Here is a 27,845-nt window from a genome sequence, read left to right on the forward strand (position 1 = left end):
GTTGGGTCCTTTCACCTGGTCCATTGGGTCATTTAGACTGGTCTATTGGGTCCTTTAACCTGGTCCGTTGGGTCCTTTCACCTGATCCGTTATGTCCTTTCACCTGGTCCGTTGGGTCCTTTCACCTGGTCCGTTGGATCTGTTCACCTGGTCTATTGGGTCCTTTCACCTGGTCCGTTGGGTCCTTTAACCTGGTCCGTTGGGTCCTTTCACCTGGTCCGTTGGGTCCGTTCACCTGGTCTGTCGGGTCCTTTTACCTGGTCCATTGGGTCCTTTCACCTGGTCTAATGGTGCTTTAAGGGCTCTACAGATCAGCTTTATTCAGTTCAATTTACTTATGTAGCACCCGTTCACAGCAAAAGTCATCTCAGGGCACTAAATAAAAGAAAAAACAGTTGGTATCTGATTCAGATCCAGATATAAATCCAGCTACAGTCAATTCATTCTTGTTATAATACAGTAATTTCACGTACAGTACTTTATGAAGTAGTAAAAGTTATCTAAGGAAGCCAGCAGATTGTGTTGAATCTTCGCTTTGACACAATCCCCCATCCTGACATGAGCATTGGCAACAGTGGAAAAAAACGACTCACTTTTTACAGGAAGAAACCTCCAGCAGAACCAGAACCAGGACGAGCCAGCATAAAATGTCTGTGACTTAGTTCATTTAGCAGATTTTACCACTCCACTCCTTGTAGTGACTTGTAGATGGTTTTATGCACAACCAGCAAGTAATAATATTTACAGGCAAGTAAGAAAATGTACAGATAAAAATCACGACCCACTGTCCTCAACATATGGTGCTTAATTTAAAACGTGATAAACCCCCGCCCAATGATAAAATGCACTCACCCAGAGCTCAAGGTGTGTGTGGGGGTGGGGTGTGACAAACAGCATACATTGATTCAACATTGATTAGACGTTGGCATTTCAATCATTAGAATTTGACAAAAAAGAAAAACAACATTGGTTCAAAGACATCTTTTCAACATTGGTTAATTGGCTTGAATTAGATGATTGTTTGATGGTTCATCCACCATCAATCGTCGACTTTAACCAAAAATCAACCTTTTTGACCATAATTCAATGTTGAATTAACATCTTTTGCTATCTGGGTTCATGCTGCTCCTTGTGTTTAGTTTCTCAGTGTCTCCCCGTGTCATCAGCCATTTTTCCCTCGGTCCTTCTCTCTGTCAGTCACACCTGCTTCACATATTCATTAAGCTCAGCTGTCACCAGGTGTCTCATCATTTCCTGCCTCCTTAAACTCCTGGTTTCCCTCTCTGTTTCCTCTGAGTTCCTCATGTCTCCTGGTATTCTCTTGTTTTTTCTGCAGGGTTTTGATTTCTGTGTGTTTAGATCCTTTTGTAAATCATCTGCTTCCTCGTCAGCAAACTTAAATCTTTGTGGGGGGGTTTTTCCTTCAAGCTGTTCATGTAGTCTGCATCCTTGGGTCCTATTAACACAATTTATGACAGATATTTAGGTAAAATCTGATGTGACAGTAGCTGAGAGTCACTCCCAACAGATCACACAGGCTCATGTGAGATTAATAAACATTATTTTTGGCTATTGGCTACCACTCCATCATTTCTCAACATGATTTTATTTTAAAAGGTGGCGTAGGCCTATATGGCTTGCATCAAGGATTACCAGACCTTTAGTTTAGTCTGTTTTTGGAGATGTTTTCTTCGCCTCTTCTGACTTTTTCTCCAGCGTCATGAAGGATGATCCATACCACTGCAGGGTAAACATTATTGTGATTAAATGAAGCCTACATGAAAAAAGGCTAATTGCACTAATTAAAAGCTTTTATCTCTCCCATCCCTCCTCGTGTCTTCCGACGGCCTGCCGAAGGCGAAGGCACCTCGCCGCCTGTCAGTAATTGTCCCTCAGTATTCCTGGGCTTCATCCCCGTCAGTCGGCTGCAGCAGGACGTGCTGAGAAAATGAGGAATCTGCATTTGTTTGCCCGTCTGTGCCGGTGAACAGCTGTGAACCAACACGGTGGCTGTTTGCTCTTCCAAGCTTGTGCACAACAGTGGGTACAAGACACGTAATCCCAATGAGCTGGGTGCACAATGCGAGTACATCACTGTGACGGCTCCGAACGAGGACTCTTATTAACTCATTAAACAAACACAGGCAGCCACAGAGACTGATCAGGTCCTCTGAGTCCATCCTGCATTAAATCCTTTTAGTGGCTGGGCCCAGGAAAACAGCATGCTTATTTTAGCTCTCTTTATACAGAGATGATGAGGCTTTGTGTGGAAGCAGATTTCAGACAAATAATTGCAGGAAGAAGAAAAAACACTGCAGGAGCAGAGGATGTGGAGGAAGATAGCTGCTAACGATCTCACTGCTGATTTTCTACAATCAGACACAAGAACTGAGGAGGTTTGGATGAAATACTCCAAAACCTCTTTTTATTTCATGCTGTGAGAGGTGAGTCAAAATGGACGATGACTCTCTGCTTTGACTGTGAGGTCAGCGGCTTGAAAACATTTTTATTTGTCATACAAGAAAAAGAAACACTCATTCACTCTAATTTTAGCATAAAGAGCAGAAACACGGCTGAACAGCTGGCTTGGTTCTGGACAAAGTTTTTCAAATCTTCCCACACCTAAATCTTTAAAACACATTTTATTTTAGTTAACCTGCTTTCAGTGAAGGTGTTTACAGCAACATTTTAAGGGCAGCTCAGGACTCTGCAGTAAGAGTCGCCGCTCGGTTTCCTCGGCTGACTCCATTTTACCACTTTTGTAAAGCTCTGATCTACCGATTCTGATTTAGGCTGGTCTGAATAATTAACAGTCAGTCGAATAATTCTAGTCAGTCGATTCTGTTCTTTAATAAAAGGCTGCTTTCTGTTGAATTTCTTCCAGTCGTTTTATTTTTCATTTGAGGATGCCAGGGGCCAGATGGAGATTGTCCTGAGGCCACTTCTGGCCCTCGGGCCTCATTTTGACCATCTGTTCTTCAGTCTACATCAGATATTAATGGTTATAAAAACAAAAGAAAAGTGTAAATCTGTTGCTTGAATAGGTCTGCAGAATGACCCCTAAAAAAGTGAAACTAAAAAGACGTGTTCCTGATGATTTGTTGTTGTTCAGGAGGCCATTTTGAAATTATACATTACAAATTTACATTTTACTACAGCACATGAGGTTCTGGAGTTTAGAGCGTTCTGTGTTTATTTTTTACCAAATGTTTCCATCTTGGTGCTCTAATATTTCTACAAATCAATTAAAAGTATTTTTGTAAAAATAACAGGTAAGTGTTTCTAACAATTAACCTAAAAAACAACAATGTTGATCCTTTTTTGTGAAGACCTAAAGTGCCAGCAGAGTTTTTACAGACTTTTTTTGGTTTTTGATCGAAACATTTCACTGTGTGACCCTAAAACCTCTAATTATCTTGCGTTTGGATTTATTTTTAAAATGTCTGAAAAACGAAGCTCTGAGGCTGTTCAAACGGTCAAACGCGACCCCCTAAAACTTAAAACTGAGCGCTTTTGTTTATTTCAAACGATGTGGGACAGAACAATAAAAAACTTCACCCACCGCAGCTCATTGTGATCCCTCTGTGAGCAAAACATGATTAAATACAACACAGCAGATCCACATCATTATGAGCTAAAACACTTGGGGTTTTTTGTATTATTTGGTGTAGGTGTTTATAACAGATCATATAGTATTTTAGCAGGCAGCTCTGGGCTGAAAGTCGTTTCACAAAAGATGAACTTCATCTGTTTTTTTCTTTTTCCTGCAATTAACTGAGGGATCTTTAATATCTTCAGTACTGAGCAGTCTCTGATCCTGTTTGCTGCAGAAATCTGCTTCATGAAATGAGCTCGTTTCAGTTCTGTGGCTCATATTCTCTCACCCGGCGCTACAAATTACACATAATCAGTATTCTCCATAATGATGTCATTATGGGGAAAATATACATGTAAAAACCCAATGACGCAAATGAGTTCAGGTTTATGTGAAAGTTGCACCAAAATACAAATGGGAGCAATAATAATGACGGTTATTTTCTGCAAAAAAAAACATGAAATGATCATTTTATATCTGCAATAAATGAGACTCGGACTCTGTGGTAATAAATATGACGACAAAAGGGAAAAAAAAACAAATTATAAACGCTGAAGAACAACCAAAAAACAACCAAAAGCCCAGATCCTGATGCTTTGCATCGTACCATTTCAATGTAATGTAAGATAACAAACAGGCTGGGTCCGGATCGACTTGTAGCTCAGTCCAGATCCAGACCAGAGTCAAGATTTGCTGTTATAAAAGTAAAGGGGTCATCCTTTTAAACGGAGGTGGATGGTTTGATGCGCATATCTCCATTTGTCAGAAATATTGTTGAACCAGAATCTGAATCCCACGTTTTGTTCGATTCTTAGTTTCTTATTTCTGTAAAGCCTTCGAGGACCGAAGCTGAATGTGGCGTTTAAATTCCTCCTATCTGTTGCTGGTGCCGATATTATTTTCTACTTAAATTTTATTGAAGTTCTCAGAAGTCCCTCTCCAGAGGTTCCCACAACAGCTTTATGTCAGTTTCCAGCAGTAATGGGGGAGATATGCAGGCAGGTAGGAATCCTTGGAGGCAAACGTGGTTGCCGTAGCAGCCAGGTATTTTAAGGAAGTGGGCAGAGCGAAAAGTAATAACATTGTATAAGTAAAAACAAGATGAAAATGGGATAAAAGGGAGTGAACAACACGTTGAATTGTGGCGTTCGATGAGAGAAAAAAGGGATGAACAGAAGAAGAGGAGATCTAAACAGCAACACATCTTCACGGGTGACATAAAGTACGAAGGAACATTTGGCGAGCCTGATTTTCAGATGTTTAATATTGTAATTATCTCCCTTTTAATCTGCCACAGCAACAAAAAAATTAAAAGCTTCAAGTGACTGCTATTAAATTGACCCCAACATGTTATTCAACTATTAAATAACAATAAAGTGCAGCTATGACGGCACAGATTCAAGTAGGGCTTTAAAGTCTGTGATCATAGTTTGTTCATCATTATATCATGATATTTATGTAACACTGTTTTCTCTGCAGGTTTCAGAGCTCGTTCTCTCCTCCCCCATATTTTGCTCTAATTGTCAGGCACTTAACATCGTTTTAAACAACAGAGCTGCAAATCAATCTCCTGCATTTCACTTTGGGCAGAAAGAAAAAAGAAAAGAATCCATTTTGGTTCTCCTGCCTCTGATTCAGCGGAGCATGTCAGACCATTTAGCACTTAACAGCGTGCATCGGAACAGGATGTCAGAGCTCCCCGGCATGAGTCACCCCATGTCAAGGAGATACGACCAGGTAAACGAACGCGGCGCTGCAGGGCTACATGGCAAATGCAACGGCCAGCCGCTTGGAAAATTGACCACCTCAACCACAAATTAACCTCCTCACTTATGAAACAAACACTTTCAGCTCACTGACGACTTTTTAACATTTGACAGAAGGTACTGACGCTGAAGGATTAGCTCTTCATGTACTTGTGGCATCTTATTTGGAGTGACCACACAATATTCTTTGTCTTGTAAACTTCCGCAGCTCCTTCCTCTTCAAGACCCATCCAGACTCTCTTGATCTGTCGTCATATTTGCCAAAACTGATGGAGAGGAGGGCCACTCGCCGTTTCTCTGTGTCAGCAGGCAGACGTTATGCAAATGGTACTCATTGTGAAGCCTTAATAAAGGGGGAAAAGCCTACACTTAAAGCTTCTCTGAGGGAGAGAATGACTCTTTCTGCTGCACAACATTGGGAGGTGACGTGTCAGAAGACCTTACTCTGACAGGAGAGAGGAAATCGCAAGAAGAGGACGTTTATTTTTCCTTCAGCAACCTCCAGAAGAACAGGAAAGTAAACACAGGTGGATCTCATTAGATTACAAAATCATTGAAAAGTTATTTTATTCAAAAAGTGGAACTCCTATAGTAAATAAATTCATGTATAGATATATTTCAAGTGTTTATTTCTGTTAATTTTGATGGTTATGGCTTACAGCAGATAAAAACCCAGAATTCAGTTTCTCAGTTAATCTGAATTTTATACAAGACCAATAAAAAAGGGTTTTTAGTCTGGAAATACATCCAGTATATGCTCTCAGGACTTGGGCTCTTTTTGCATGAATTACTGCATGGAGGCCACCAGCCTGTGGACCTGCTGAGTGGTTATAAAGTCCAGGTTGCTTTGAGAAAGGCCTTCAGCTCGTCTGAATTGTTGGATCTGGTGTCTCTCTCCTCCTCTTCACAAAACTTCCTACACTTTCCGTTGGGTTTTGGGTCAGGACAGTTTGCTGCCAGTCAGGCCCAGTTCACCACGGTCACCAAATCATCACTGCTGGTACTTTTAGCAGTTGTACATGTTCATCCCATGATCACTTTCTGAGAGTTTTGAAGTGTCTTCAAATGGTGGCCGTTCTTCTGGGCCTTCATAATTGCAGCAGCGATGTAATGATCAAGGAAATGACTTTACAGACATAAGTTATTCTTGAACAGTGAGAGTTTATTCAAAATAACAGAGTCTGTGCCGAATCAAGATTTCTGGCCCAATCAGTGAAATCCCCCCTCCTTCTCGGGGCTGCTTCTTTTTATAAACATTTACCACACCCAGCTGTAGAATAACACATACACATCCCACTGGGACGGACTTAACCATATAGATTTGAATATATGGGACATGCTTGAGACATGCAACAACTAACCCTCCATATATGTCTTTGAACAGTTATTTTCAACAACGTGAGCTTAGGAGCCCACAATCCACTTCCCAAGAAGGAATTGTACCCAAAGACAATGTCTCAACTTGGAACTCAGGCGCCATCGCCACACAGCACAGATTTAACTCAGATACTTCATTTTCATTAAAATCCATCCACTGGTTCATGAGATATTTTGCTAACAGACATGATTTCACAACCTCCTGCCATTCAGTCAGATGATTTCAAGGACTTTCAGCTGCTTAATGGAAAACAGCAACTAAAGGGAGATCTGCTTTGCATCTTCAACACGTTAAAAATGCGTCTCTGCAGATGATCTCAGGATAATTAGGCTGCTGCTCCCTACAGGCCTCCGACATTTGATGAGCTCTGGACGTAACGCGCAGCTGAGGCTGATGCATTTTTGTCTCATTTCATGAACTATACTGTGTTTTGAGACATTCAGCTGAATAAATGAAATCTAAAATCCTCTGGTGATCATCAGCAACTCCTCTGCATTTCATGGTAATTTATCTGTGAGACGTTGAGGTAGTTTATTATGGAGTTATTGGCTCTAGCTCCATCACCATAAAACTGTTTCATGGTTGAAAAGACTGTTCACTGGATTTTCACTCTCTGTTTGATGCATGTTTCTTCTGAGCACAATCCCGTCCCTAAATACTGACTTCTAAGCTGAGATTTTGCACTTCTGGGCAAACGAGGAAACATTTTCCTGCAACTTTGCTGATTAAGTGTCTCAGGCTGCGCTTGTGATTGTAAGGAAAAAAAAAAAGAAATCAAACGTGAATGTTATGTCATCGATGTTTCTCAGAAATGGGTCACAACATAAAGGAGACGGCTGAGGGAGATGAAAAAAATGTTCTTTTATTGACGGAGGATGGGAACATGCTTCACTGAGAATAAAAAAAGCACATGAACCTCATTTAGTCCCCGCGTCTCAGTCATGTCACAGCGTTACTCAAGTGTGAATCTGTAACATAAAACATAGCTGCATTTAATACTGGAACAAACTGCGCTCGATTACAGAGAACATCAACTGTGGCACAGAACACAATAGTAATACGAGGGGAAATAAAAACCATAAAAACCTTTTCTTTTTTTCATCCATCCATCCATCCATCCATCCATCCATCCATCCATCCATCCATCCATCCATCCATCCATCCATCCATCCATCCATCTATCCATCAATCCATCCATCCATCCGTTATCTGCTGCTTGTTCCTGAGTCGGGTCACGAGGACAGCAGCTTGACCAGAGAAGCACAGACATTTCTCTCCACAGCCACCTCTTCCAGCTCTTCCCAGAGGATTCCAAGGTGCTCCCAGTTGGACGTTCCTCCCAGTTGGAAATTCTTGGAACACCTCCCTAAGGAGGCGTCCTTATCAAATGCCTGAGCCACCTCAGCTGGATTCTCTCAATGTGGAGGAGGAGCGGCTCTACTGCAAATCTCTCCAGGATAACCAAACTTCTCGCCCTATCTCTAAGGGAGAGCCCAGCTGCCCTGTGGAGAAAACTTATTTCGACCACCTGTATCCATGATCTCATTGTTTTGGTCACTTCCCAAAGTTCCTGACCGCAGGTGAGGGTTGGAACGTAGACCGACGAGTAAACAGAGAGCTTCACCTTGCAGCTCAGCTCTCCCTTCATCTCAACGAACCGCTACAGAGCAGGAAATACTGAGGAAGCAGCATCGATCTCACGCTTCGTGACCCCAAGAAACGTCCACCTGAGGCAGCACGTCACTCCCAACCCGGAGAGAGCAGAGAGCAGTCCGCCCTTGTCCAACCGAGGACCACGGCCTCAGATCTGGAGGTGCCCCTTCACACCCTTTTTGTTTTCAGAGAAATCCAAATTTCATGTTTAAATTCTGAATTATACAGCAACACAGATAAAGATGGTGTGTAGTGTGTGTGTTTGGGAAGTAAGGACACAACAGAATGAGCTTCTGGTCCGATGACTCAAATTTAAACGCACATATTTTTTTATTAAATTGTTGACCTTGGCAGCTTTTACAGTAAAGGATGCCTCCATGCTGCTGATTTAAACAATTTGCTCAAATAAAAAGTGTTTCAAATCTTCCAAAATATATTTTACTGATGTTTTAAGAAATGAACTGAAGGAGCTTGAGGGAACAATAATGCCAAATATTACAAATATTTTTTTTCTCCATTTTTTAAGTTTCTGAATTGATTCATAGCTAAAATTGAAATGAAAAAGTTCATGCTCTGTCCTCTAAAGCTGACGTCCTGTGTGCAGCTTCACACCTCAAACTGAATCCAGTGGAAAACAGGCAACGCAAAAGGACAAAAATAATAAAAGAACTGACTGAATTAGGCTGAAACACAACCGTTTGTCACCTGTAATCAGAACAAAATGACAACTCGTTGAGTTAAAGGTTGTAAGAAAGTATTTCATTAACTCTAAACTTCACAAAAATATCTTTTTTGTCTGTTTTGATTGTTCTAACGTGCACCAATAATCACTGAGCAAAAAAACAGCAGAATATGTCATTTAATCTTTGATGCTGTTCCAAGTCTAAACCTACAACAACCAACTTATAGAGAATCTTATTTTCTTCTAAATCAGTGGTGTCCAATCCTGGTCCTGGAAGGTCACCATCCTGCATGTTTCAGATGTTTCTCTGCTCTTCAGCAGGTCTTTAAGGTCTGCAGAAGCCTGTTAATCACTAAGTCATTCAAATCAGGTGTATCAAAGCAGAGAAACATCTAAAACATGCAGGACAGTGTCCCTCCAGGACCAGGGTTGGACACCACAACTCTAAACAAACCACAAAGTGACCCAACCTGTGCAGAGGACACACAATACGACAGCTCTCTGTTCACAAACAGCACAAAATGTTTGAAATGAATGAGTGGCATCTACAAAATGAAGGGCAACCTATTATATATGTTGAAAGTATACATTTGATATCAGTCAACATAAGTCTATTTCTATTTGTGTTGTATTTACTGTCATTTATTAATAAATAGAAATTATAGTCAATTTGATCAATCTAACTGGAAAAACTAATTTAAGAAAACTATTTGAATGCAAAACAATGAAATAATATTTAATAAAAAGGTGATAGTTCTTGACTTCTATGAGTTTGAATCATCTTTTTGGGTGTTTTTATATCAATTTATTTGTACAATTGCTTGTTTTTTTGCACCAAACACAACAAACAGCAGAGTGCTGTCACTGCTTCTGTGAAACAGAGCAGAAAAGTTTACTGGTTGACTCATTTTGACACCGAAATGTTAATTAATTACATCTGTACCAACCCAGGTTAGAGTCAGTGATCTGACAGGATACAAGTCTTATGAATGTTTGTGATTTAAAATAAACAAACAAATAAATAAATAAATAGAAGCAACTGCAAGGCACTGCATGTCATGTCTCTGCAAGTCAACCTGATTCAAAATGGCTGCCACAGCTGATCAAAATTCAGTCATTTTTTTTACAAATATTGAGCTAAAGTTTGGTGTGGTGGCAGCTGAGACCGATCCTCATCACATACTCTGTGGACTAGCGGCTCGTGCAGAATCTCTGTTTAAAACTTTGGCATTAAATGCAGTATGCGGCGTGCTTTCCTTCAAAGATGCTGCAAATTTGTGTTTGCCTCTTGTTTTTATCGTCGACTCTTCACCGTAACAAAAACAAAACATCAAAATGACTAAATTACACTCAACAGAAGGCAGATCTTATTATAGTATTTTCTTTTTACAGGTTTGTCATTTTTTTAAAAAAAGGGGGGGGCTGACACAATAAAAAGTTGGAGTTTGATGTGTTTGGTTTGACGTACGTTACATGAAACTGCAGGTTATTCAAACAGCACATGCACACATCACAATATCAATGCTAGAACCCCTAAAACTTGTGGTTTTTATGACACGTCGTGGGTTTCATTAAACCCAGTCTCACCTTTGGGATAACTTTCAGCCTCCGGCCTTCCAGCCACTCAGCTGATGGCGCAATCAGACCTGAACACCATCCAGATGCAGGAATCATCACCGCCAGGGGAAACAAAATCTATTTTGTCCGCTCTCTCTATCAGACTCTAACCTCTCCACTCCTCACCTCAGTGACCGCCCCCACCACCACCACCCCACCCTCCTCAGACCCAGACGTGGAAGCTGCCCCCCCAGTCCAGCAGCCTCCCCCTGTACCAGGCCCGCCTGATCGGTTGAATGAAGAGCAGGAGCCGAAACCTCCGGAGCAGCCCGCAGAAGATGGCAGCCGCCACCACCACGAGGGGCGACATCATCACGAAGCCCAGGATGATGAGGGCGGAGGAGCTGTTGTCGTCAAGGTAATGGCAGATGGCGGAGGGTGCGTCAAGGACCTGCAGGGGGAGGGGAGGGGGGGACGCAGAGGGGGGGTGTTAGAGGAGTTTTGGTGAGATCTGTGAGACAGATGTGGACACGGGGTGCAGAGACGAGATGGACACAGCAAGGGCAAAAAGGAAAATGGATAAAAGATTTAGCCTTCCTTGAAGGAATGCTAACCCTTGAAAATAACCTTATGTGTGCGTCACGCTTGACGTATGTGTCAACATTTTGCTCAACATCTGTAAAACTGACTGAGTTTTAGCCATTTTTTTGTGTTGGATGATATGAATTAGCTTGAATTGGCTCTAAAAGTTAATAATTTGTAGAGGTGCCTCCAGTGATTACTTCCTGATGGGACTTTTATGAAACACTGTCCCCTGGTTCATGAAATATATCGCTAACAAACAAACGAACACACAGACACACAAAGAAGACATTACATTATTGCCCACAGGCAATAATAACCAAATAAAAGCAAAAAATGAGAAGGGGTTGAGGAACGTATGTAAAAGATGTTCATGCAAGTTTGAATCAAACACAAACACATATGGATCGAAAACTCCCAGCTTCATAATTTCCTATTATAATTTTTTTTTGAAAGCCCCTGAAACAACACTGAAGTTTAAAACAGACTGAAATCTAAATCTGTTTTCTTTCTCTTCTCACTGAATCTGTCAACATAATGAGAGGCTGTTGTGTCTGCAGGTTTTAGAATATGTTTTCCCTAATGACGATCAGTCATATTTCCTTCTCGTATTTGATATTATTATTATTTTTTTGTCAGTTCTAGGAGCGGATGATTGTAAGCGACAGGACCCGGTTCTGTGCAGACATGCGGTGATTTCTCGTGAGCTGTCTGCAGAACGAGCCACGTGTCTGTAATCACCTCATCACCTGAAACACCAACTCTGAAGCTTCAACAGTCAAGTTTAATCGTGCAGTTTTTGTTGGTTTTTTGCAGCGACTTTGTTGTTTTAATCCAAAATCCAAACATTACAGGGCACTTCTGGGCACGTTTGTCAGGTTCTTAGCTCAAATGAAACTGCTGCAGAAGAAGCTTTCCCCCCGAAGGCTGATTGTTTGCTTCCCTCGGCGCAGTGTTAAGGTGCTCCTGCCAACCTTAATGACAGATCGTCCTCCCGTTCTCCCACTAACGGCATGGGCCTACTTGCCCAAGCTTCCAGGGAAGGGAAACAGCGGAGCGGAGCAGATTCCTCCTCGTAAATGATTTGTGAACATATTTCTGCAGCTCTATCCAAATATTTGGGCAGTTCCGGGCAAAAACATGTTGATTTTGGAGGCGAACAGAGGTAAATACAGGCCCTGAAGCAAGCAGCCGTTTAAACAGATGGGTGTTTTTTTTTAAATGTCAGGGAGCTTGTTCTGATGGTTTTCTATTAAAGTGAAATAGAAAAGACATCACATGTGCAGATGTTACCCAAACCAGACTTTAGTAAGACATATCACAGCTTTCTACAATCATATAGGAGGTTTGGAGGGATTTCCTGGCTGTGGTGTTTTATTCACTCTTCTGGCAAATCATTTAAAGCAATAGTTCAGACCTTTTGAAGTGGGATTCTGTGGAAAGGTTATGAACAGTTAACATCTTGCCTGTTGTAGATAGCTCTTTGAGCAACTTCAGAGCAGCTGTGTTCATGAGCTTACAGCTAGTTTGGGGGGTTTACACCACAGTGGATGGTTGCTGTCTTAAAACAACTTCAGTCTAAATAATTTAGAAGTAGTTCATGTAAATACTGTTTTATAAACCTCCACAAGCTGAGGTTTCGTGGAGGGATGAACTCAGGAATGCAGGCTGACGCGAGGAACTCGTGGAACTGAAACTATTTATGTTAAAAAGAGAAAATCTGCCGTGTCAGCAGAAACTCAAGACACGAGGAGATCGGGTAACCGGGACAGAGCCGAGGAGCTGCAGCAAACCAGCAGGGATGAGACGCAGTGGAACAGAGTATACGGGCCGGCTGGGGGCCGACGAGGACGCTGGACACAGGTGATAATAAACCAGGTCTGCAGGTGCAGACGGGTGAGGCAGGCTGACGTGGAAAAAGGCTGACGAAGAGAGCAAAACCAAGCGAGAAACACGCCGACCGAAACACGGGGAACAGAACTGAACACAGGTCACACAGAACAACAGAAACACACGAGTGAGAACAGAGCTACAAGAATCCATGAAGCAAACAGGCCCACAGATCCCACAAAGCAGAACATCATCATAAAACCCAACAACTCTGACACTACACCACTGCAAACTTTCAAACACGCAGCTGTTCCAGCAGAAATGTGATATTTGTGCCCAATGTTGCACCTTGAACGGAGTTTAATGTAAATAATTGTGTAACGCAACACTGACGTCAATTATAAATTATAAATTAATGTTTACACGACTTGCGACGAAATTTCTGAGGCTGGAGTTGTTTTTGTGCCACTCTCGGACTAGCCATTAGCCAGTCAAAATTAAACTCAGTTAATCCAAACTGAGACATTTAAGACATTAATTGTTCATAACCTTTCCACAGAACCTGACTTCAAACACTCTGAAGGATCTCTTCAAGGTAGAATAATGTAACAAAGTTTGAAGTTTTTATAAAAGGTGCACAAACCTTTGCCTTTGTTGCAGAAGTGTTTAATTCTGTTCCTAATATTTAAATACAAATGTATGTACTGTCATCTGTCATACATAATTTCTAATGATAAATGTTCATCTTAAAGGTGGATAAACATTTCCAAACCTGTCTGAACATCTTTATTTCCTGTCAACCACAGTTTCAGGCCTTTAAATGCCTTGAAGTGATTTCCAAATTTTCTTTTTTTCTTTGCGTATTTCAGTTTCACGGCCTCCTTCAAACGCGCCCAGCACTGCGAACCCAACAAACTACGGTTTTCATTTCCAAACTAACCACGGAGCAGATAATGACTGCCGACGCCCCGCCGGGACCAGATCTGAGAAGGTGCAGCTTCCGAAGACGATGGAGAAATTACGCTTCCCTGCGGTTCTCTGCCTAAATGTTCACACGGGGGGGGGAAGAGTAAATCACGTTGAAAGCCCGGGAGCGAGGAGGCGTTTGACGAGGTCGGAGCTGAGAGCCCGGGTCCGTGTAATGTTTATCTCTGCCAGGATGCAGGCGGGACACGGGGAGCCTTTTATCCCAGCAATTTATCAGGAAACAAAGCTCCGTTCACTCATAACAACAACAATCACGGGCATCATTCAGCATCTGCAAAGTGGGTTCTCTGTTTTTATTGCCTTAATTTGGCTCTGATTTATGAGGGTTGTGCAGGACAAGCAGACACAGGCAGAACCTTTCCCTTCTTCCCTTCAGGTATAAATAACTAACGCATCAGGGATGGCCTGACTCGAGGGACGCTGGCGTATTTCTTAAAAGTTTTCGAGTACTTGGACATGCACTGATAGCACTCAGAAGCTGGTGCTGTGTGTGAATAAAAGCCTTCTTTAAGAGCGATTAAAAGTGAAGAATCCGAATACAAACATGGAGCTACAAAGAAGCAAAATAAGTTATAATATGAAACTAAAATCTACTGAGAAATGATAAAATTGAAGCCATTTTGGTGAGATTGTTGCAGGTATTATAACTGTTTTAAACTGGTTCAGAATAAATTAACTTTCTGTCGTTTTATGACCATCATCATGGTTCAGAGCAGGAGTGGGTAACCCTGGCCCTCGAGGGCCACCATCCTGCATGTTTTACTTGTTTCTCTGCTCCAATACACCTGATTTAAATCAGTGTCATTAACAGGCTTCTGCAGAACATGAAGAGGTGATTAAACCTCTGAATCAGGTGTGTTGGAGCAGGGAAACAAGGAAAACATGCAGGAAGGTGGCCCTCCAGGACCAGGATTGCCTACCCCTGTGTTTCTGTTTTGACTGTTTTCGGTTTGGTTTACGATTTCTCTTGTCGCGTTCTGTTCTGGTTCTTTCTCTTTTTTAGGTATTTTTTTTAATTTTCTGCTCACCTGCTCAGAATTTGTTAACTGGTACACCTGTGTTGCATTTAGCCTTTAAGCTTCCTCAGTATTAAAACAACTAAAAGTCTTTTTTGTTGTTGCATCGTTGGAAAACTGAAAAATGGCTGCATTTCAGTTCATTTACAGACATTGTGCTGAACGTTGCAGTGGTAGTAATTGAGACTTATGCACAAGACCTTTGTCTAAACTCTGTTAGCAAAGTATCTCATGAACCACTGGATGGATTTTAATGAACCTTTCAGAAAGTAACCTTTAGGGGCACATCTAAAACTGATTCACTTTTAGAGTCAAGCCATTTCAAGATGGCCTTCTCATCCAATTGTCATTAGCCCACAGATATGAAGCTAAAACTTGTGGTAGTAGCTGAGAGTCATCCCTCACACATACTCTGACCGTGACATCTCAGGCTATCAGCCACATCTTTCCAAAGTTTGACCAAATCGCCTACAGCTCCATCATCTCTCAGCGTAAGGCGATATTAGTCCAGCATTAAAGGTGGCGGGCGATATGCCATTTAATTCATTTTAAAGTGTTTTTTTTTTCCTTCTACCTCCCTCTGAGCTCCCAGTTCTGTTTCTACCGCAGACTAAAGAGTCCCGAGATCATCAGTGTGTTAAAATTAGATAAGCTTTGTTTCGAACGCCCGAAGGAGCCCAGCTACAGATGGTTTTCTGTTTTATAGATGTGAGGAGTCTTCTTGGTTTGAATAATCTCCTCATGTCTCACTGTTGCATTTATCACAAAAAAGATAAAAGTAGCTCATTTATAAGAAAACTTTGACAACTTTATGTGATGAATTGCACTATAAATCATGCCTTATTGGACGAGTCGGCCTTCCAAACTGTAATGACGTGTCTAAAATCTGTTTAATGAGCTCTACCTAATGGCCTCTGAATAATAATGGAGAAGAAGCTCTCAGAGAGTCAAGAACCCTGTAAGTTTTGGAAGCAGATTGATAAAAGCTCCCCCTCTGGGGTTGTGGACAGCGAGGGGCAGAGTGGTTTGGACCCGGAGCTCACCCTGGAGTGGCAGAGGAACCCGGCGTACAGCAGCAGCGCCGCGGGCATCAGGACCACAGAGAAGACGGCGGCCAGCAGCAGGGCGCCGGCTGCGAGCACGCACAGGTTCCACAGGACGAGGGCCGCCCCGCAGGCCACACAGCCGCAGCGGCCCCTGCGGCTGCCCCACGCGCTGCCCTCGCTGTGGGCCACGGGAGGGGGCAGCATCTTCACGGCGTCCCCCATCCAGAACTCCTCCTCCTCCCGCTCCTCCTCGGTCGGACCTCCGTCGTCCAGGTCCACGTCCACGCCGCACATCTTTTCAAAGCTGAATATGAAAAGTTTCAAAAGGATGCTGCTGTGACGCTTTCATTTTTTTACCTGAATGCATCATGAAGATGATCAAATCTGCAGTTTCAACAAAAACCCTGAACCCTGTTGTCCTGTTTTACTGACACACATCCCTGCTGTCTCACTTTTACTGACTCAATAAACAAGTATTCATCTTTCACATGGCACACATGCATTCATATGATTATTTATTCTATTTGAACTTAACTTCAATGAATAAAAGCGCGTTTTTTTCCAGCCTAAAACAATAAAAACCAGCATGTAAACTGTACAGGATGCATGCAGGATGTGATTATGCGTTCAGGTTAAGATTTTTTTTGTCGCTTACCTCGGTAAATAAATCCGCTCAGTCCGCCAAAAATTAGTCAGGTTTTATTTTCCTCCTCTTGACGGACGCGGAGATTAGAGCAAAGCAGCAAGACTAAAGCTGCAGACAGACAGACAGGCAGTCAGACAGGCAGTCAGACAGACAGACAGACAGACAGGCAGGCAGGCAGGCAGGCAGGCAGACACCTGTGACTTGAACCCCGCGCTGCCGGACCGCTCCTGGTGTCTGCCCTCCTCATCATCCTGCATGCGCGCGCGCCCGCGGGAGCCTGGCAGCCCCCCTCCCCTCCCCTTCCCCACCTCTGGCACGCGCACGCGCTCTGTTCTTTTATTTATTTATCTTTTCAAAAGTAAAACACCAACAACATTACGTCCTCTCGCGCGATCTGTCGCCGCTCGGGGCGTGCGGCGTGGATCACTCTCAGCTACCACCACGTCAGCTTTCAGCTCCGTCTCTGCAAAAGTGAACGACTTGAAGCCATTTCGGGGCATCATAAGGTCAGCTGGCTGTGGCGGCCATCTTGAAATGGTTTGACCCCAAAAAAGTGAATACCACCTGAACATTTCAGTGAAATCTGTCCAGTGGCTCATGAGATATTTTGCTAACAGGGTTGACTCCAACAGTTCATTGCCAAGGAGTACTCGGAGGTCTTGAGCGACCAGTTGCAAGTTGCAGATGACTCTCAGCTACTACCACACCAAACTTTAGGTGAATATCTGTAAAACTAACAGAGATGTGCCCTTCTTTGTGTTTGCCAAGATCAAGTTGACTCCAAAAGTTAACTGTTTACAGATGTTCACCCAATGATTATTTTCTGAAGGGGTTATTATGACCCGTCCAGTGGTTTGTGAAATATTTTGCTAACACAACAGACAAACAAACAAAGAAACACACAGAAAAACATTATCGCCTGTTTCAAGACAGAGCATCGTAGAAGTTAGGTTGACAGTACAGTTTTTTTATATATTAGCTGCTAGTTTGTTTCATTATTTCTGTTGGTGTAAATATGAGAGTAAAAACTTCCTTTCTGTGTGTAAAAGCAGCTTTTATTTTGGCGGGGAAACCTTTCATTTCCATAGCCGGAGTTCCCGTTCAGAAAGGGCAGAGGTTTCGAGCTGACAGGGGGGCCGTTCGACTGTGTTTCTTCAAGTCTGACACAAGAAACACCATGGAGTTTACAATCTTCCTGCAGGAAGTCCCACAGGCTGCAACCTGGAAGTGCTACAGCTAGCTGCTGTCGAAGCTATTTGCACTTGTAAAAACAAACGAAACAAAACAGAATTCTATTCAAATCACTGTATAACGCAATTAGCTCACTCCAAAACTGAGCTATCTACAGCAAGTAAGATACTGACTGCTCAAAACCTTTTCACACAACACTGCCTAGAAAAAACTCTGAACTACTCCTTTATTTAGTGCGTCATTGGGCAGATTTTTGTTGTCTTTTAAATAGTTAGAATGGGCCAAATAAGGTTAAAGCGTCACATTCATTTAAAAAAAATACAGCTAATCACAAGAACTGGTCTCACTACAGTCGTTAACAGGAGTTATGATAGCTGTAAGGTTTTTATTTGGGCGGGTCAGGAGGTTTTGCACCAAATGCTGCAGAGCAATATAAAAAAAAATGAGCCTGGAAAAACAAATTTAACTTGTAAGGGGGGCAAAAATATGCAGTATGTTTGGGATGTGGCAAAGCTTCATCATGCTGAGACGTTCTCTCCATTTTTTTAAGGAGAGAATGTTTTTTCACAACAGAGAAGAGATTTAAAAGACACTTTAATTCCTCCAGTCTGCTTAAAGTAGATGATGAAGTGTTTCTGATGAGGCCCCGCCGTGAGAGGAAACGTGAGGACAGAACCTGGCTGCACTTTAACGCCTCGTAAACAAGCTAATCTGAGCTGCGATGTGTTCAGAAACGCTCCCTGTTAGTGTCTCCCTCGACAGGACGTGAAAACACCGTCGGCGTGTGCATGCTGGGAGATAACACGGTGATCGATCTGCTTTCCAGCGCAGACAGACGGCCAACCTTTGGCTGGTCAGATTTAATTAGACAGAGGAGGACAGCGAGACAGGAGGGGACGCACAGCACTGCCTGAGCACAGAGACAGGGACGGTAAAGATGCAAGTTCTCAGCTGTAAATATGAATGTTATCTGGTAGGAATGTGACTGAAACATCTGCTGACATCTGCTGGACTGGATGGGAACTCTTTAAAAGGACGTGCAGAACAGTGAATGTTCTCTGTCCAACCAGCAGAACCCTGTTCATCACGGAGGTTCTGTCGTTCTGCATTGAGAGGACTTTGTGAGTAATTCAGTTTGAAGCCTGCAGAGCCGAGGCGTGTTGTCTCTGTCTCCTGTGAGACGCTGAAGCCTCCTGTTTGTCTCCATCAGGCCACTCACCGTCCATTAACTCAACAGCATCCTGGTTACCATGGCGATTGATCTGAATCTGCTGACAAGTGGCACACAAACTGTGGAGCTTTGAAGCAGGAAATACATCCATCTGTCCATTCATCCGTTCATTCATTCATTTATCCATCCATCCACCCATTCATTCATCCATCTGTCCACCTGTCAATCCATCCATCCATCCATCGGTCTGTTCATTCATCCATTCATTCATCTATTTGTTCATCCATCTATCCTTTATTCATTCATTCATTCATTCATTCATCTATTTGTTCATCGATCCATCCATCCAGTCCTTCATTCATCTGGCCATCCATCTGTCCACTTGTTCATGCATCCATTTATCCTCCATCTAGCCATTCATCCATTCATTCTTAAAGCAGCTCATATTAGTCATAGCTGAAAGACAGAATTTGTGCAAAAAACAAAAACAAAAAAAACAAACAACCTGCAGCTGTGACTCCCACTTGAAATCAGATACAGTTGAATTTTAAAAATGTTTTTGGCTGATCGTTCACGCTGCAGACAAATGTGACCCGAATCTGATTTCTTTGCCTCTCTGCGACACAAAGTAGATGTTTTCATGGCAGTGTCAACGAGACAAATCTGATTTCTTCATATCCGACTCAGGTCTTTTCAGTACGTGGGGCTGAATCTGACACACATCTGATGTTTTTTCAAAGCGAGCTCGGTGAGAACGTTCACGTCGGATGAAAGTCCCACCACTCCTGACTCCGACTCTTCATCCACTCATGCCTCTGACTGAACAGCAGCTTCAGCATCAACACACACAGGCTAACACTCTCAGCGTCCAGATTTACTTCCGTAAACTCAGCGGGTGGAGTGACGTCATATCTCCTGCGCATGCGTGTCAGACCAGAATGGAGTCTGATGGATGAAATGTGAACGACCTCACAAAAATCAGATCTGAGCATCAAGACCTGCAGTGTGAACGTAGAACATACCCTCAAATTATTTATATAAAATAATTATTAACGTCATCCTAAAAATTTGTGGTGTTGGTAGAATTTAACTGTTCTGTAAATCAGCTTTTCCTCTTAGGTCTTTCTGTGTTCAGTTTGATTCTGTTTCAGGTTTAAATTTGTCTTCAAGCCTTATTTATCTGTCTGTTAGCAAAATATCTTATTAATCAGTCAATGTAATTTAAGAAGCTCTGAGGAAGTAATCGTTGGATGAACCGTAGACCATTGAAAACAAAAAAAATGGCTCTATTATAGATCTAATTTTATTTTATGAGCTTTTTAAATATTTATTGAATGCTAAATTATTGACATGTAAAGTAATCAGACGTTAACTATTTATTGGACCAGAAGAATACAGTATAATACTAAAAAATCTTTTTAAATTACCATAAATTTATTCTTCTTTGCAATACTTGTTAAACGGTTCATTTCATTCCAATCACAGACTGCCACTATAACCTACCAGGAAAAAAAAAAAAAACATTTGGACAGCGGGGCAAATGCAGTAAAGCTGTGGCTGGATCATAAACGGACAGAGGATTGAATCAGACCCAGGTGCTGATGTGGGTCACCACCTGGCCCTTTTTGGGTGGATTTACCTTAAATCTACTGCTAAAAAATTACTGCAGATAATTAGACGACGTCGTGCTGCAGGAGCACGTCTAAAGCACAACGAAAGGCTGCAATCTTTACGAGAGACAAGATGCATCAAAGTCCTCCTCCAAAAAAGGCCACAAACATGAAGACAAAAACCAAGCCCTCACATAACTTAAATCCCACTGAACACTAGTGGGAATGAAACACAGCTGGCTCGGTGCACATTAATCATCAAGCGAGTCCAACAGTGAAACAACAAAGAAAACACTGTTAGCATAATGACACAACAAATCAAAAAAATATACGTAAAGCACATTATTATAAAATTAACACGAGGGAACTGAGAACAGCAGAAACATTTCGTCATGCCCTTTAAATTCCGCAGCCGTAAACAAAACAGATAAACTACTAAAAGCTGGGTAAAACTTTACTTTACTTTTACAGCAAACAGCATGGGTTCCTCCCACCACGCCGCTCCTCTGAGCTCCACTGAGCCGGCAGCCATTAAATGTTTGTCCACGGCTGGAGATTTGTTGATTAAAGGGATTAGGAAGATGTGCCAAACCAAACAGAGTCGCAGCTTTGTTTGGAACGATGCTTTTTTAAAAAAAATGAAAGATTTTCTTGCCATTTAGACATCAGCTGTGTGAACACAACACAGGAGACAGTTACCACAAAACCAAAATTTATTGTATTCAAAGCAGATTAAAAGCCTACGGCATATTAACAGGATATATTTATGTCTGGATGCACAAATTCACACACATGCATGTATTACTTAAACAAAAGAGTGCATAGGCTGCAGTGTTTGTGTGAGCTCACATTGAATCGAGTGCATTCTGATAGCATGACCACGCGTGTGTGTGTGACTTAAAACAAGACTTTCACACAAAGTGGAGTCTTATCTTCAAAGTGCCTTCACGAAACTACAGATTGGTACAGAGGAGGCAGCGTGGAGGAGAGCAGAGAGGGCGGCAGAGGCGAGCAGCGTCCCGATTTACCCCCCGTCTGATGTGTGCGGTAGTGTGTGAGGGTCTGTGTGCAGCTGCGCGTGTTTATCCGAGTGTGTGTCGGCGTGGGGCAGAGGCTGGACCCCGACCAGAGAGTCGGACGGGGACGGAGCCGCGTCCAGGGTGTTGTCTGCTGGGTACAGCTGCATCACCGCCCCCTCCTGGCCGCCCTCCTTACTGCACGACTGGCAGCTGCAGTGGAAGATCCGCTCCACCAGCTTGTCCACCCGAGGAGAGTCTTCGCTGCCGGGACACTCCAGAGTCACCTGGGCGAGCACACAAACACACACATAGTTACACACACGCAGTGCTGCTGATTAATGCTGCAGCCGACAACAAATAACAACATAGTTGTACTGTTTGTTCATAATGCAACGTGTTTTTTATTCCTGTATCACTATTGTTTTAGTTTTCTAAGTGTTGTATTTTCATAAGAAAACACAGTTTGTATTTAAACTGCACAACACACAATCAGTGTGCATAAAATCAATTAGTACTGGGGCGACTAGACAAATATATTGGCAGAAGCTATTTTTAAAAGAACAATCTTTTCCATTTTATTTTAGTTAATTTAATTTTTCATTTCTGGAGTTTTGACCTATAATGGATGCACAATGTTAATCTAAACCTGGACACAATGTAATAAACCCTGATGGTGTGCGCCTCATTTATTACCAGCAAGCGAAGCCTCTAATTGTTCTGTCAGGTGAGGTTCTGTCAGGTGGGGTTCAGTTAGGTGAGGTTCAGTTAGGTGAGGTTCTGTCAGGTGTGCTTCTGTCAGGTGAGGTTCTGTCAGGTGTGCTTCTGTCAGGTGAGGTTCTGTCAGGTGAGGTTCTGTCAGGTGGGGTTCTGTCAGGTGAGGTTCTGTCAGGTGGGGTTTCAGGTGAGGTTCAGTCAGATTGATCAGTTAAGACCTACTTGATCTATTTGTTTATATTAGCAGCAATTTCATAGAAAAATGTATATTGTAATAAAACAAAAATGACAAGTGAGAACACACAGTAAGGACATTATTATGAAAAATATTTGTTCTAAGAAAGAATCACATATAAATCAGTCTGTAATAATGTAGCCGTCACTTCTAACTACTTCTCAAAGGCTCTAAATCTGAAATATGCACTGTGGTATCAAGATAAAGCAAGTGCAAAAAAGAAAAGACATCTCTGAAACTCTGATGGTTCATAAGACAATTAGCAGCCAACAGCCAAATGTAATAAAACCACCAACTATTTTCCTAAAACCTGACAGAAGAGTTAATAAACTCTGCGTCGCGCCACAGTAGCTGTTTTCCAATCAACTCCCAGCTGTTAAGTACAGCTTGCCCCACAAATTAAATGACAGCAATTGAAGCACCACAGAAGAAGAGCCTTGTCCAAAACAATGAAGCACCGTGGCCCAAAGAATAAGCTGTTTCAAGATTTTATCCAGCTTCCAAAAATACCGAGTGCTGTGATAACAAAGGCATGAGGTTAGACGTTTTCCATATGTTCCTTCTCAGCGCGACAAAGCTGCCTGTAGCTGCAAAGATTGGCCCAGAGCTGATAGACTTTAAGTAACTCTTGGGTTAAAAACCAAAGTAATTCCAAATAAATAATCATTAATTATTAATCCACAAACAGTCTGCTTCTACAGATGTAAGAACAGGGACTGCATGTTCCACCAAAACCCACATCTCTGTCAATCGTCGAGCTGACGATGGCTGACAGAAAGGTTGTAGCCTATTTACCCCCCAAATATCATTATCACAAAGAATCCAATAAATCACAACACAAACTGCAAATAAAAGTTTGGCAATCAGATGGACCCCCACTCCTCTAATGTCCCATGGAGAATGCTGTGAACAGTAATGACAGAACCTGTGGGTTTATCACGACTGATATCGTCATCGCTGTGTTTACGTAATATCACTCAGCCCCAGTTTATACCATGAATGTTTGGTCCTCAGTGGAACAAAGAAATGCTCTGAAAACATTTAATATAAAACCAGCAGAAAATATAAAGTCCCACCCCCCCGTGGGGTTTGGCATTACACAAGCTCAAATGGCTGCACAGACCTCACACAACTTTCCCCTCACTGTTTCCATTATCCCCTGAAAATGATCATTCAGCAATTTTATCAAGAGCCAAAGCATCGGGGAGCAGTGTCCTCTTTCGTGAGAACCGACTCTGTTTTGCCTCAAACTGAATTTAGTTTCAAGTCCTGAAACAACAATCACATCCACAGACAAAAACACCCATTTCCAGATAATTAGGAGTAAAGTGAGAGTGTACGAGCACTTTCTCCTGCCTTTGTAGTGCAGCAGAAAGAGTACGAACATTAATCAAACTATCTGGTAACAACTACTCGCTCCAAGAGATACAATATTTTCCACTGAAACATGAGGTGACCTCACCTGTGCTCCCACCCACCTCGTCTACCTGGCAGCGCTCCAAACTGCATACACCTCCCCACAAAGCCTTTGTTTTCATAAGAATGAATTCCTTCTGGCCAAAAGAGACAATGAGCTTTAAAAGGATATAAAATACTGGCTTCTATTCCACCTACAGGGATCGTTTATCTCTCTTTTTTCCCCCTCCTTCTGATTTTGCTCTGGTAGTGAGCAGCAAACGCTGCTCGTGTTTTATTTATTGAACTTGTGGTTTGTGCATGTGCGTGCCTGACACGTCGGCGTCGGTGTGTGTTTGCTACGTGAGCCGATGTGCAATAAGTCTTACCACTTCCCACTGAGTCTGGGCAGGCATGCAGGAGTCGCAGTGCGCCAGAGACTCGGTTGACTGTGGGAACGTGTTCGGGACGCTGTAGCTGAAGCACTGACCCAGACAGGCTCTGCAGACAAGGAAGGAGAGAGAAGGTGCGTGATTCAGTCATACCGAAGCACTCGGGCCTGCGTGATCAAGAGCTGCAGCAGAGAGTAGTGAGAAAATAACTTGGCTGAAAAAATTGTTTGTTTTCTGACAAAAAAAAAAATGGATTCATCTTTTTTTCTTTTTACAGATGGAACTGAGACGGTAAATACTTATAAATACTAAATTTCTACATGATATGAAAATAATTATGCAGTATTTTTAAGCTGCAGAAAGAAACTGAGTCTATATTTACGCCAACGAGTCAAACAAATCAAAGGAGGTGAGAAACTATAGCGGGATATTTCTGAATCATTCCTTTTTTTTCCCCCCTGGCTGCACAGAGCGATTGTCAGGCAGAGCAAGAGGCAGAACGAGCCTTCATCCTGACCTGTTTTGAATAGAGCGAGGCTGACATCCTGCATGCCCGACGATCTGTGTGATGTTCTTGGCTTCGCACCAGGCGCTCTTGTCGGGGAACAACGCCAGGCGGTTGATGTGTGCAGGAGGCGCCGCTGAACACAGCGCAAACAGCGCACAGCAAATCTGAACCCTCTGCCACATGACTGCACCTAAAGGAGGAGAACAAAACGCAGCATGTTAGCGCTCTGATAACTCTGAAAGACCTGATTTCTGCTGGTCAGATACAGTTTTCGACCTTTGTGTATTCCTGATGTTGTGGGATGACGCCTTCAGGGTGAATATCAACTCATAATACATCTGATTTTATCCAGTGGTCAGGGATGGCGCGTTTGAATGACTGAAACAGATAAGTCCTTTAATATCTTGCTTTGAGATCTACATTATTCTTCCTGCAGAGACAAGACAGCGAAGAGGAAAGGCAAACCTGTGCTTCACACTTCCTGACTCCAGTCCTGTGCCTGTCCACGGCCCGGTTTTACTCTTTTCTTTAAAAATGCCTCAACCACTAACGTCATTTACGACCTACAAAATCATTCTCTCCTGCTGCTTATAAAAACTGCCTGGTGGTCGCCGACATTTGCTGTTTTACACACTTTTTTGCGCTTCCATCTGGCTCTGACTGACAATGTTTAAAAAAAAAAAGAATGCCTTCAGCTTTAATTCGCCCAGATTTAAAACATAAAGGGGAACTTTGATGTTCTGTTGTGAGGGGGGAGAAGGAGTTGTTTTAATAAAATGCTCTTTTTCTTTCTTTGTTCTGACAGACTTCCAAAGTCCAGACGTAGATTTAGTTCACGAAGAGTAGGGAGCGCTGGCGGTTCACTGTGTTTCTTCATGAGCAACGTTAAGACGAATATATTGGGGAAAGGGTAACTCGTTATCAGGAAGGAAATATGAAAACAGGCAGGTTGACATGGAGAGCACCCCCCGCTAAACCCTCAGAGAACCCAGAGAGGCAGAATAAACCCTGAAAGCACAACCCAATCAAGCACATTTATTTCATATTTAAGTGCAATTTTATGTTACAAATATTTCACCAGTATTACTTCTTTTGTCTGCTGTGTTTTAGGATTACTACTCTTCCACAATTCAGAGGCAAACATTATTTTTTTCTTTTTGTCGAACTGTTGAATTGGTCAAAAGTCTGAACACACCTGCTGAATAACTGCCTTCAAACTTTTGGCTATTTATCATGTTTATGATTATTTATAGTGTAGGGCAGGATTTGCAGTTTAGTTTAAAAGTCTAAAGCAATTAATGTTATTTTAGATTATAAGCCTTACTTTCAAGTAGAAATTCATAAGCTACTCAGGGCAGATTCTCTAAATAAAGCTCAATAAAAATGATCAGAATCATTAGACTCAAGAAGCAAAAAGGTTTAAAAACTGCCTGCAATAATGCATCAGTAGTTTCAAACTATTATTAGATTTTTTACTTAATTATTTTTCAACAGAGCACAAAATTTTGTGCAATTTGATTATTGTGATTTTATAATCTTGTTTTTAGCATAACCAGAATCAACAGAGGAAAAATAGCCTTATGGCTAATTCTGGGCTTCTACAGTAATGTTTATTATTGCACACAGACTGTTTGTGTCAAATAAAGTAAATTAATTTACTCTTCATATTTGTGTATTTTTACCAGAACATAATTTTTAATGGTTTTGCCCGTCAACGTGTAATTTGTTGTGGTTTTGCTTTCAACTCTGTGGAGCAGATCATTGAAATCTGAAAATTAAAAATGCTAATTTTATCTTATTTTGAATAGAGCCTAAAATAAGCTAATAGCTAGCTAAAAGTAGGCTAATGGTTAGCAAGCTAAGTGTGTTTCCTTGTTTTAGTTCGTTTTTAGCCTATTTTATTGTACATGTGCGTTTTCTGAATTTGTTTTATTGTTGTTTTGTTTCTGTTTGTTTTTAAACAAGCTTGTAAAACACATGGGTGAACCTTGTTGTTTTAAAACATGTTGACATTAAAATTAACAACAGTAGGCTTATAACTAGATAGCTAACATTAGGCTAACCGATGACATATATTATATGCGTCATCGATGCTAACAGTTTTAGCTAGCTAACGTTTGTTTACTTTTAGCTCTGTGCAAAAATGAACTAACACTCGCTTAAGTTATGACAGGAATTTTGTTGCTTTTTGACTTTTTATAATTAACAACATTATATATATATATAACTGTTTCAGTTGAACAAGTGCAGTTCCGTTTCTCAAGTTCACGTCGAAACGCGGTTTAAAGGGAGGGAGAAGCTCCAAAAACGAGCTAACGTCCGGCGGAAACGCACCGCTACTTCTTAGTTGAGTGTAAAAAGCAAACAAAGCAGTTCATTTTGGAAGAAAAATAAATCCTTTGAGTAATGAGACCCAGCAGCGTTGGTCGGCCGAGGCACTCACCTCTGCCCATCATCGCTGAGGAACAACCGGTTGAACTCGGCGCGAAGTCCCGCTGAGCAGAGCCGCCTTCACCGGGGAGAAAAAAAACTGGACCGGGATGTTTGGCAGGAAAACGGAGGATGTGGACGGAACTGTATGACCGTGAGTAGATAAATTAAACTTAAAAAAAAAACAACAACAACAACAACAACCTGTTCACGCCGCGAGGAAGGGGTGATAATCCGACTTCAGGCTGTCATGAAGCGGTTACATCATCCGTGTGTCGGAGCGCGGAGGGCAGGAAGGAGGCAGGAAGGAGGGAAGGATGGGGAGATCATGGGGCAGAGCGCCATCTCATCTCCCGAGTGCATCAGCGGCTCAGACCCGGGGCCCTCCCCCTTTGTTCTCTCCCCCTCCAGTGTTGAATTTCCCCCAGCAACTCCTCTCTCT

The 27,845-nt window shown here is 42.2% G+C and overlaps 2 protein-coding genes across 3 annotated transcripts; both read right to left on the reverse strand.

Moving 5' to 3' along the window:
• Nucleotides 1-8,715: 8,715 nt before the first annotated feature.
• On the reverse strand, nucleotides 8,716-16,967 carry LOC108235701 (transmembrane protein 88B). The gene is made up of 3 exons (XM_017415851.3): nucleotides 16,748-16,967; nucleotides 16,090-16,396; nucleotides 8,716-11,082 (listed from the first exon to the last, which is right to left on the reverse strand). The coding sequence occupies exons 2-3, from the start codon at nucleotides 16,384-16,386 to the stop codon at nucleotides 10,855-10,857; spliced, it is 525 nt and encodes a 174-aa protein (XP_017271340.1). The 5' UTR covers nucleotides 16,387-16,396; nucleotides 16,748-16,967; the 3' UTR covers nucleotides 8,716-10,854.
• Nucleotides 16,968-21,405: 4,438 nt separating this feature from the next.
• Nucleotides 21,406-27,819, reverse strand: nbl1 (NBL1, DAN family BMP antagonist). Of its 2 annotated transcripts, none has more exons than XM_025005829.2 (4): nucleotides 27,608-27,819; nucleotides 24,983-25,163; nucleotides 24,463-24,574; nucleotides 21,406-22,013 (listed from the first exon to the last, which is right to left on the reverse strand). In XM_025005829.2, exons 2-4 carry the CDS (start codon nucleotides 25,153-25,155, stop codon nucleotides 21,735-21,737), a joined length of 564 nt encoding a protein of 187 aa, XP_024861597.1. In that variant the 5' UTR covers nucleotides 25,156-25,163; nucleotides 27,608-27,819; the 3' UTR covers nucleotides 21,406-21,734. The 2 variants fall into 2 exon arrangements, with proteins under 2 accessions (XP_024861597.1, XP_017271248.1); XM_017415759.3 differs by having other exon boundaries at nucleotides 27,417-27,815.
• Nucleotides 27,820-27,845: the final 26 nt, after the last annotated feature.

Source organism: Kryptolebias marmoratus, linkage group LG4 (genome assembly GCF_001649575.2).
Source record: "Kryptolebias marmoratus isolate JLee-2015 linkage group LG4, ASM164957v2, whole genome shotgun sequence".
Taxonomy (NCBI): domain Eukaryota; kingdom Metazoa; phylum Chordata; class Actinopteri; order Cyprinodontiformes; family Rivulidae; genus Kryptolebias; species Kryptolebias marmoratus.